This window comes from Gallus gallus, chromosome 5 (assembly GCF_016699485.2).
Source record: "Gallus gallus isolate bGalGal1 chromosome 5, bGalGal1.mat.broiler.GRCg7b, whole genome shotgun sequence".
In the NCBI taxonomy this organism is placed as follows: Eukaryota; Metazoa; Chordata; class Aves; order Galliformes; family Phasianidae; genus Gallus; species Gallus gallus.
In genome coordinates this window covers 57,784,197-57,795,854 of record NC_052536.1, presented here as the reverse complement: position 1 = coordinate 57,795,854, position 11,658 = coordinate 57,784,197, and the positions used below count along the sequence as shown (strand labels likewise).

Below are 11,658 nucleotides of genomic sequence, written 5' to 3'. Positions count from 1 at the left end.
AAATAAATTCCATCTGAGTGGGCTGTGGCTGTTTTCTGCCCAAACAAAGGCCGAGGTGTTTGCTTTGCCTCTTTTTTTTTTTCTTTCTCTATCTTCTGAAAGAAAACGAGCTGAGTTCGTCTTCGTGGAGGAGGAGAGGCCAGGTGAAGCTGTGCTACTGCCCCCAAGTGCTGCTGATTCCTTGTGACCCACTGCTGTGGCAGTGGGACATGGGTTTGGTTCATTGCATCCATCTGCATGTTGGCAGGGTCAGCACCTCCCAGCTGTCATCAGGCTCTTGGATGGGTTTCATCATCGGCTCCATCTACCCCTCCAACGATTCCGCCTCCATATGGGAAAGATGTCACGAAACTCTGGCACGGGGACCGGAGAGGTTGTGGAATCTCCTCCTTGGAGAGGGACCTCAAAGACCATCCAGCTCCAACCCCCGCCATGGGCTGGCTGCCCCCGCAGCTCAGGCTGCCCAGGGCCCATCCACAGCCTCGGGCACCTCCAGGGATGGGGCACCCACAGCTCTCCATGTTTTCTTCTCCTCCTGCTGCTGAACCATTTAATGTGCTCTGAGATGTTCAGCACAAGCGCCGTGCATGCAGGCTGCAGAGTCACCAGGCAGGAGCACGGATGCGCTATTTGCAGACCAGAAGCACGCCGGATGCGGCGTGACCCCTCATGACACAGATTTATTTATGGGATGTCTGAAGAGCGCTGCGCATATTTAAATAATCCCTTCAAAGGGACTGGCAAAGAGAAGTTGCTGAAGAATTGATGAGCCAAGCTGACACGGGGATTTGATCTCGAAGCATTTGTGAATTGTATTAATAACTTCAGAGTGGGTGCGCAGCGTCCCGCACCGCACCGCGGGGCTCCCCATCCCCATCCCTGCCCATCAGGATGAGCCCAGCACCTCCTGCCCAACAAAAGGCAAAAGTCTTCCCCAGAACAGGGGCACAAAGCCAGCGCTGCTGTGCCAGTGCTGCCCTGGGAGAGCCATGGATGCCCAGGGGAGGGCTGCAGAGCTACAAGTGCCAGGTCTCAGCACCAACAAAAGTTACTGAAATCACTGCAGAACTGCTCACAGGTAAGGAATTTAGCCTTGCAAAGCACCAGGAAGCCAAAACCATCCTGCTGTGCCCGTTTTACAGGTAGAGATAGAGGCTGTGTGAGTCACCTGGGAGGCTGCAGCGGGACGTGACCTCCCTGTGCTCGTGTCCTCACCCTCAGCTCCTCTCTCCCTCCAAGCAAATGTGCCCAGGACCCCAAAATCGCATAGATGTGTTGGAGGCAGCGGCCAGCTGAAGAACCCAGAGAGGTCAGCACCCAGGAAGAGCAAAGCCCCATGTTCAGTGCTCACCACCAGGCGGGTGAGCAGCCCAGTGCCAGCCGGGAGCTGGGACATGGAATCATAGAATCATCAAGGTTGGCAAAGCCCTCTAAGATCCCCGAGTCCAACCCCCAGCCTATCAACCATCAGCATGTGCAGGGCTGCTGTGATGGGCACACGTCCCGTGGGATGGGAGCAGCACCAGCACAGCTCTGCGAGAGAACAGAGCAGCACTTTGTTCGGGGCCTTGTGGGAAGCACAGCTCCTCCGCCTCTTCCTCCCCATTTATCCATCCTTTCCAAAGCAATTTCCTCGGGTTGGTGGCCGTCCCCTCCAACTAATTAGCTGAGACTTTGGAAATGGGCTGAGAGCCCTAACAGTGCCAGGCTTGTGGGTCAAAACCTGCTGTGGGTGAGCTGGCTGCTGCAGATTTAACATGGCCTCTGTGAGGCGATGCCTCCCACCCTGGGGACCCTCGGTACTTCATTCTTCAGTAAACAAACCCTGAAGCCATTTGCACCAGCAGCTCCCATCACTCAGCAACGAGGCTGCCTTAAACCTCATCCTGCTCCAGGGGGTGCTCTGCATCACAGCTTTAGCCAGGATGGGGACTAATGGTTAAAAGCAGTTTCCAAAGGCACCCACAGCCCTCCTCTTGGTCCAGATCCAAACCCCTACAATTACTGAATCCTTAACATGGGAAAAGATGTCTGTGAACCCCAAAGGCTTCGTTGCAATCACTTCAACACAGTGCATGAACAGGTGTCAGACTTGATGTCAGGGGGAAGTTCTTTACTCTGAGAGTGGTGAGGTGCTGGAACAGCTGCCCAGAGAGGCTGTGGATGCCCCGTCCATCCCTGGAGGTGTTCAAGGCCAGGTTGGATGGGGCCCTGGGCAGCCTGGGCTGGTATTCCATGTGGAGGTTGGTGGCCCTGCCTGTGGCGGGGGGTTGGAGCTTCGTGATCCTTGAGGTCCCTTCCAACCCAGGCCATTCTGTGATTCTATGATATGGGGGGAAATTAAGCTCCAGCACTGACATCCACTGCTCTGTGAAATTTATGGGGCTACAGATGGTGCAAACCTATCCTGCAGAAAGCAGATGGCCAACCAGCAAAGCAAGTCTGGGGCAGCAGACTGCATCACGTTGGTACACGCGGGGTGTGTGTCACAGATGGTGCTTTCACCAGGGCATTCACCCAGCCCTACCCTGCCTGTGTGCTTCCTGCCCTGTGCCATGCAGAGTAACTGAGACATGGCCCCTGGCACTCAGCAGCTGGAGCAGCAGGTGTGTTTGTGACGGGAGCCCTGGGGCCAGGCTGGCACGGCATCCATGGGGTTAGGATGCTCCTGTCCCCACAGACAGCCAAGGTCAGGCTGAGCACCTGATGGAGCCATGGGAGTGGGACCAGATGGTCCCTTTAGAGCTTCCTTCCATCTCAAACCATTCTGTGATTCTGTGAGTCTATGAATACGGGAATCTCTGCTCACCCATTTTGGGTTGGGCAAGAGCGGTCACCCCCGTCTGTCCACGTGGAGAAAGGTGAGCTGGTGGTAATGGGGCGCCAACTCCATTTGCAGTGACTCAGTGACCTTCTCCTGGCAGACCTGCAGCTCTCAGCTACATATTTTGACATTCCCAAAGGAGGAGCAAGGTCTGAGGATACAACTGTCTCTCTCCGAGCCAAACTTCTTCCCTGAAATGCTGCATGGAGCCTGTTTCCGTGCTCTGCACTCAAGCAAAACCTCCCGCTGCTGCTATTCCCTGCCTGGGAGAAGCTCTCCTAACGGGGACACTCACTCCCTGTGCAGCAGAGATTTACTCTCCGCACTCCACCAGAGAGATTATCTCCCAGCGCTGTTATCCCCTTATCAATAATTCACAGTGCAGCCGCTCTCTCCGCATCTGTGCTGCCTGCATTGCCCCGAGTTGGCTGTGATGGAGGAGCAGCCGTGAGTAAGCGTGGCCCTGCTCGGATCCCTCCTGCTCTCGGCAAAGCAGAACGAGTAACTCACACTGCAGATGACTCACAGCCCCGGGAAGGCTCTCGTTTTAGCATCCCATGGAGGAGAGCACAGCACCACCCCAGGGAGGGAGAAGTGCCAGCAATGGATTGGGAACTGCTGCTGCTTCTCTGCGGAAGGAGCTGAGCCGCTTCGCTGCTACGCTGCAATACGCATCTCCGAGCTGGAGAGGTGGGTTAAGGGGAAACGTCTGGAGAAATTAAATCCTTTTTCCTGCTTCTTATGCTAATGGAGAAAACCAAGCTGATTTGCAGGAGGACAACATTTAGTGATACCTAATTCATCAAAGCCTCCATCTGTTCCCATCCTCACGCTGACTGTCAAAAATCAGCTTTCCTTCAAGCAACGCCCGCATCAGTTTGAACCAAAAGAGGCCAACTCTGAAGAGATTTGTAAATAAGCGTCTTCTGCAGATCCAGCCAGAATCAACAGACGTGGGCTGGGCCTGATGGGCAGGAATACATGTCGGGACTGGGAGAGGCAGCGAGGAGAGGGAAGGAAGGGATGATCCAGGCAGATGCAGCAGCCCCCAGCCTGAGGGCAGCACCGCAGCTCCGTTCTCCCGGGCCTTTCCAGGCGGTGACAAAGCCCCATGCTCTGCAGGGAGCCAACCCTGACAAGCCCAGCTCTGCGAGCAGCTTGCACACCGCACAGCTCTGCTGCCACCAGCTGACTGCTGCTTCCCCAGCCTGGCCGTGGCCAAGGGCAATGCGCAGTGTGAAAAGCAGAGCAGAGATCAAAGAATGGTTGCGTTGGAAGGGACCTCTTAGATCATCTAGTTCCAAACTAGGATTACCAACCACTGCATTAGGTACCAACAGCTCGGGGTGCCCATGGCCCCAAACACCCTGGGGTGGAGCTTGAGCACCTCGAGGGATTGGGTACCAAACAGTACTGTGGCACAGCTTGGTCCTGTACCCCTTGTTTGCACATCTATCAACTCCCAACTAAAATTACTTACACTGGTTTGTTTCATGCTTTTGCCATGCTCTGTTAAGCTACGAAATTATTTCTGGTTTTGCTGTAGAAGAAACATTTCCTCCAGGAATAACACTGGTCCAAGCAACCTTAAGTGCATCTCCAGGGCTAGATATTAGGAACAATTTCTTCTCTGAAAGAGCGGTGCTGCAGTGGCACAGCTGCACAGGGAGTGGTGGGGTCACCATCCCTGGAGGTGTTCCAGAGCTGTGGGGATGAGGCACTGAGGGATGTGGGCAGTGGGCACGGTGGGGTGGGACAGGGATCTTGGAGGTCTTCTCCAAACTGAATGGCCCCATGATTCCCTTTGCTTGGTTTCCTTCTTACAACCCAACAACTTCTTCCACCACTTTCCAGGGTAAAGCTGGAGTAAACCATGGTGAGACAAGTTCCAAAGTCCTTTACAAACAGATCTGTGCTCCAAGTGGAGCAGATCTCTGTCTGGGACGTTTCAGCTTTGGTGAGGAACATCGGCTCATGGCCAACTACACAAGTGCAACAGACAAACACAAAGAGCGATGCCCACGAGCTCCACAAGTGTGGACACGGCCAGATACATCTCTCAAGATCCTGCCCCAGATTTCACAATTTTGGAGCTGAAATCACTGTCATGGCAGCAGCCAAGGTTCATGATTTCCTGGGTGAGCAGAAGACAAATGAGGCGTATTCAGAAGTGACCACAGGACATCAGGATATCATGCACTCTACATAAATCTAGCCAAGGGTTAGTTAGTCAGCAGTTCCTAAAGATAAAAAAAAGATGTTTTATTATGCCTCTGACCTGGCCCTGTGCTCCTCCAGCCCAGCAAGGTCTCTGCAGCACCACGAGTCAGATTTGGGTGGATTTAGTCATCGCTCAGAGCTCCAGCAAAGCACCAAGCCAAACAGCTTTCCCCCAGGGGCCAGCAGACCCCGGCAGGGCTCATTCTTTTCACTTCTGCCTAAGAAAAGAGAGAAACCTCCAACAAAAGCTCAGCTCCTGCCCAGGAGATGAGGAGAGGAGGACATGGTTACTTATCCTCAGAGCCAAGACACTTTTCCAGTCACTTAAGAAATCAGCTCCGCAGCCCAGTAAACAGCAAGGAAAATTCAACAAGGGAAATGTGTGACATTTTCCTGGAAGCCTCAGGGGCTGAACAGCCCACATGAACACACCAGCCAGGCTCAGTGATAAGGGAAGGCTTCGCTCAGCTCTTCCTTGCTGCCATGGAGCAGCAGTATCACACCTGCCCGAGAGCCAAAAGACAAGGCCAAGCACATCCCCACTGTGCTAACTCATTCCTGCACTCCCGCTCCTCCAGCAGCACAGCTGTCAGCCCAGAAGACCACATCCAGCTCACATCCTGCCCACTTCTCTGTGCCAGCACTCCTGGGGGCTCTGGGCTCTTCTCCCCTGTGATGTGACAAAGCACATCAACGGAATTCAGGCCATACAAACACAGCACTTGGCCTCCTCAAGTTTTTCTCTTTGTTTGGCAGATTCCAAGACAGATACATGCTGTGATTTGTCAGCAGTGTTGGACAGCCCAAGGAGTCAGATGGCACAGACTGATGTGACTGTGCTCGTGGCAGCTCTGAGCCTCACCAACGCAAAACAAACCTCATGCAATGGCATCCACAAGGCAGACAGCCTCACTGTGCTGTGAGACAGACCCAGACTGATGCAGGAAAGGAGGCAAGACAACATCACTGTGCACATTCTCTCACCTTTAAGTAAAAAAAGTCTTTAAATTACTATCAAAGCTGTATTCTTTTATTTCTAAACACTGAAACAGTGATGCAACATATTGAGTTTTCCCCTTTCCTGTTGATTTTTGTTACAAATGGAACTCTGCCAGTTTCAAAACCAGGCCTATGGCTAACTGACAAGCTGGCAAACACAAACTGCCAGGCAGCTACTTCGTTGTTTCTCTTGAAGCTAATCCCAACTATTTTAATTATCCATTTCAGCTCAACTTTCAGCTGTTTTCCCTTTGAACCAGGTACTACTTTCTGTTATATATAATAAATCGAGTGGAAGAGGAGGGAAGTTGGGCTTGTATGAGCGTTCACTCACTCCCCAGGCAATACATACTCCTTGTTCCTTCTGAGGAGAAACTGCAGTGAGTATGACTGCCTTTTTCCAGCTAATTGCACACGCACCAACAGCAGCCACAGCACTGCCCTGTTCTTATACTCTGTAAGGGAAGAGACGGGGGAAAGAGCAAGGAAGCAGAGGCAAAACAGACACTCTGCTGAGAAAAGCCAGCAGTTGCATGCTGGCTCAGGCTGCTGAGCATACCTTGTGATGATTCGTTCCCCCTGCCATGGATCTTTCATTGCAGAACTCAGCCGATCCTCATTTAAGCTTCCTACTCCAAGATAAACATGCTGGTGTTGGCCACCACGACTGGTAGGGTTTGATATATCGTGTGTAGGTGGACAAGGGTAGGAAGCAGTCTGTAGCAGAGATGATTTGCATCCATACACAGCAGGATTTTCGACAAGTGCAAAGAAGTTACAAAGAACTGAATTTTAAACATCGTTTGTCAACTGGCCCACATTCTTTTTGCAACACAAGAACACTTCCCCCCCCCCACCCCCCACCCGCCAGCCATCACTCGAAGCCTGGTATGCATGATAGCTCTATCCCAAACCATAAAAATCATCTAACCCAAACGACTCAAACAACCATGAGATATCCAAGCCAGTCCCAACTAGAGACCACAAGTATCTCAGCGTAGCTTCAGTCCAAGGAATTATTCAAACTCGTCTTCTCACAGCAGCGCATCACAAATGGCTCACTCACTATAGTGTTACAGCTTTTTTTTTTCCATGGAAACAGCTGCAGTTTTGCTTTTCTGCTATAGAGAACCCCTGCAGTGCCCCTGAGTAATGGATCCGAGGCTCTCGGGCCGGACAGCAGTCTGGAAAGCAGTGAGAACCCAGCCCCGAGAAGCACATTGATAATACAGAGAGTAATAAGCATAGGGAGTGGGGCCAGCTGGGGCACTGCATCAGTACCAGTGCCACCAAAAAAGGGCAGAGTCTTAGTAATTGGGGAGTGGGGAGCACTGAGGCTCCCATGTGCCACCTGGATAATCTCTCCAGAGAGGTTTGCTGCCTTCCAGGTTAGAGATGATGACCTGTGCAGCCTGCAGTAGGGAGCTGCTCTGCAGGGGGGTTGGACTCGATGACCTCTAGAAGTCCCTTCCAACCCCTCCAATTCTGTGACACTTTGCACCTCAACAAGAGACAAATCCCCCAACTTTTCAAAACTGAGGGCTCCGGAAGAGCAGGCAGTGATTCAACAATTTTATTCTATCTCCCTGCACATACAGAATTTCACAACTTGCAGGAATGAAATGTGGTATTTTTCTATCACCTAAAGAATTATTTTGAAGAAATAGTTTAGTATTAGCTGCATACACAATTCCACTATAAACCATAAAAGGCAAGTAGCTGCAGTTAAAGAAAGCACAAATCACACCTCTTCCCTAAACCTCCTGTTCTGTAGACACAAGTTATATACCCATTTTTATTAAGATTTACCCAACAGCTTCATTGAACTAGAAGCATACACTGTGCTTACTTGAATAAGGGTACTGCGCTGGCCTGTGTTTTTTGGAAGCACAGAGGCAGTCTGCTAAGAACACCATTATCTGAAAGGAAGAAAGACGAGGTTAAACCAAAGGCACACAGCAGACGAAAACCAATCCGCTTCAAGACGTTCACTTACAAGTTGCAGTATCAGTCCTGAGAAGAGAGTTGCCAACAAGAACATAGCATATGAGCCCCAAACCTGCATTCCAATGCTTTCTGTTAAATAACCATGGCAGTGCTAGGACAAAAGGCAGGAGAATCGTTTCAAGAATGACTGAGCATCATAAATATTGAAATAAATACTGAAATAAAGTCGATAGAAGCACATACCCTGATCCACACTGACATCTGAAACAAAGCTGGCATACTGCTCAACCTGAAACAAAGAAGAAAAGTGTATGTGAAAATACCTACGTTAATCAGATATCTATTTTCTTCTGATTTGCCCGATGAGTCATTATTTAATTGCATGTTGAACAACTGTGGAACATGCCTGGTTTCCCTTTGGATTAATTTGCTTTTTATCTTCTATTCCCTCTGTTACTTCAGTAAGCACACATTTCCCATGAAGCACCTCCAGAACTGATATCACCCTGTACAATATTCCACACAGGACAACTGCCAATTCCTTGACAAAATCCCTTGACTTAAACCTGCTGACACAGAATATAAACAAAAGTAACCGAAATTCTTAAGTTATTTATGGCCCAACAACTGGGACTCTATTAAAGATATCACTAATTAAGCAATCTGGACACTTCCTAAACCAAAGAATCGGCCTATTGAAAAAACAGATAAGAACTGAGAGATATTCAGGCAGTTGAGTTTAGCTGTAACTTACATACAAGTAAAGAAAACCAGGCTATCTGCCACGTATATTCTGCTGGTTCTGACATTTCCCTATTATTATGAAACTTTAGCCTTAAGTACTGATTATCCTTAAAAGAAAAGAGAATTCTAAACATTAAGACTATATAAATTGCTCATGACCGAGCTGCAGAAGTGGACATTCCCCAGCAGAGGCCTGCAGATTGCTTCAATATGCAGTAAGGAGCTGGTACTGCACATTTCCAACAGAAAACCTATTAATCCTAAAATAAGCACTCTATTTCATGCACTTCTTGGCGTGGGGTTATACTTTGTAGGAAATCAACTGCACAGTTTGAAGATTCAGGTAGTGTTGTAAGCATGCTAAGTAACAATGCCAGGTTTCCTAGAAGAGCCACAACAAATGTAACATTTCAATCTAGCAGAGCACTTTAAGCATTTCAAACCTAAAAGTAAATCTTGCTCAGGAAACTGCACCAGGTGAGGTGCCCATGTGCTGCAGCTGTCCCACCCTGCCCTTGAAGTGTGCCTGTTTGACAACAAACAAGTACAGGAGTCACACCAAAACTTACAGGTAGAAGGAAGGATGAAACCATGATGAAACTGGTTCGGTGGATTTCCATTCCTGGTCTTTGATGAAATTTATGAAACCAGTTTTCATTCTGGCACCCTGGTATTTCCTAAGCACTCCATCTTTATCGCTGTTAAAAGAATAACAACAAAAAGTCCATTATTTTATGCAGTCTAAACATGCAACACTTGCTTACACTCAGCATCTCCCTCTATGTGATTTTGCCTTAACTTTTGCTTTAGATAACATTGGCCTAAAATGTTATCTAATGAACTTGAACACAACCAGTTCTAAGCATCTTGGCTTGCTTTAGGTTGCAATCCCATGAGAAGATAACGATCTGCCTAATGCACTTGCCACACAACAACATTAATACCAACCTACGGAGAAAAGGTTGCAAAACAGAAACACCCAGGAAAAGGCAGAATAAATATGGCCTGAAGGGAAAAGGAAAAAAATAACAGTGGCATTCATTGTAAGCTCACAGTAGCTAAAGCAATGGTTATCTCGGGGTCTCATTCTTCAAGCGTGTGGTAAATCCCATTGGCTTGTGTTAGAAAACATAGACACATTTCCTCCCTCCTCCAAAAACAAGCTGTCACACTGCATACTCACTGAGAGGTGGTCATCAAACACAAACTTGTGTGTATCAAAGTACGGCACAGGCTAAAAGAAGGGCACCTGGACAGAAAGGGACATTTCCCCATGGGGAAGAAGTGAGGTCTGGTGACAACCACTCCCCTCAGCTCCTTTGGCTGTAGCACTTCAGAGAAAGCTACTATTGTATTTATTTATTTGGCCACATGACAGGCAGTTTTCAGCCCAACAGACCATGCTGGGTAATTACATGATGTGAGCACACTGTGCTGGCAGAGGGAATCCCACACGTTGCTGTCCCCGTGCAAAAACCCAGCCTGGCTTTTTGTGAGGGCTGCAAATCCTTGGGTTCAACGAGGGCGAGCGTGGGGTCCTACAGCTGGGGAGGAATAACCTCAGGCATCAGTATTGGGGCTGAGCTGCTGGAGAGGAGCTCTGAGGAGAAAGACACGGGGGGGTCCTGGTTGGCCAACAGCTGACCAACAGCTGACAAACGGATGATGAATGGTTGATGAATGTTGATCTATGGTTGGCCGACAGTCGACCCCGAGGCAGCAGTGTGCCCTGGGATGGATGGAGAACGGCCAGCAGGGCGAAGAGAGGCGCTCCTCCTGCTCTGCTCCGCCCTGAGAAGGCCACACCTGGAGCACCGGGGGCAGTTCTGGGCTCCTCACGGACGGGCCTGGCTCCGCCCCGCGGCCATTCCCACCACATGGCGTCCCAGAGCTCCTTCACCGGGCTCGGTTTTCCCAGCGCGGCCGCTGCAGCCGCCAGTCCGAGGCCCGCGGCCACCTGGCGGCCGCCATCTTGAGCCCCGCCCTCACAACACAACTTCCGGGGAGGAAGAGCATGCGCACAAACGAGCGCCCTGTGACTGCAAGGGGCTGGAGGCGGGCTCAGAGAGCGCGGCAGCCTATTGGGCGGCGAGTTACGTGAGGGGGTTACAGATTTGGCCAATGGGGAGCCTGCATTCCGCTCCCCCTGCTACAGGCGGTGCTGCCGCCATGTTTGTTATGAGCTGCGTGAGGGCTCTTTTCTTTCCCTGCATCTTTCAGTGGAGTTTTTGCCATAATTTCATATCCTGCCATTTATAGCCTCGCCAGGTGGAGCGAGCTAGCCTGCAGCACCCATTAGAGCAGTTAAAAAGGCACGCCGAGCTCCTTATGGAAACAGCTTGCCAGACCCCCAGAAGGATGACTGTGTGACGTCCCGCCCCCTCTGCCGCTCCAGGAGCCATCATTACTGTGGGCTCGCCCATTACTGACCGGCTTCCATGCGCTATTTCAACGTTGCCACGGAGGGGCAGAGCTGAGGCTGCTTCGTGACGGCGAGGAGAGCGAAACGAGTCCTCTTCGCTTAGGAACGATCCGCATATCCCACTAGGGGCGTCCTGCTGCGTGCCGAGCTGCTCAGCGGGAAGGCTCTGTTCTCGTCTAATAGTGGTCTGCCTTCTTTCTTGGTTGTGTTTCTAAGGAGCTGAGGTACAGGGGGTCTTATGGTCAGCCTGCATTTCTTCCCCCCTGCACACAACCACAGTACTTGTGGTTGTGTTTGGCCAAAGTTGGGCTCGTGTCCAGTGATGCACAGAAAGAGCCTGAGGCACATGCTTATGAGTTATTAGAGACAGAAGAGGAATTATGAGGCTCTGAACTGCTCTGAATGCTGATCAGAGAAGGGGAGATCCAGCCATGAGACATGGAACGTAGGAGAGACCAGTACATGGCTGTGGATGCCCCATCCCTGCAGGCATTCAAGGCCA

The 11,658-nt window shown here is 50.5% G+C and overlaps 1 protein-coding gene across 1 annotated transcript; it reads right to left on the bottom strand.

The window, feature by feature from the left end:
• Positions 1-2,208: 2,208 nt before the first annotated feature.
• On the bottom strand, positions 2,209-10,728 carry TMX1 (thioredoxin related transmembrane protein 1). Its single transcript, XM_015276765.3, has 6 exons — positions 9,918-10,728; positions 9,304-9,432; positions 8,234-8,279; positions 8,040-8,141; positions 7,893-7,962; positions 2,209-6,760 (listed from the first exon to the last, which is right to left on the bottom strand). The coding sequence occupies exons 1-6, from the start codon at positions 10,007-10,009 to the stop codon at positions 6,660-6,662; spliced, it is 540 nt and encodes a 179-aa protein (XP_015132251.2). The 5' UTR covers positions 10,010-10,728; the 3' UTR covers positions 2,209-6,659.
• Positions 10,729-11,658: the final 930 nt, after the last annotated feature.

Excerpts from the sequence above, each read along its gene's own strand:
- TMX1 (XM_015276765.3), bottom strand. The coding sequence starts at position 10,009 with ATGGGGAAATGTCCCTTTCTGTCCAGGTGCCCTTCTTTTAGCCTGTGC. Across the intron at positions 8,280-9,303 it reads TTTCATCCTTCCTTCTACCT|GTTGAGCAGTATGCCAGCTT; the intron begins GTAAGTTTTGGT and ends TCTTTGTTTCAG. Across the intron at positions 7,963-8,039 it reads CAGGACTGATACTGCAACTT|ATAATGGTGTTCTTAGCAGA; the intron begins GTAAGTGAACGT and ends TCTTCCTTTCAG.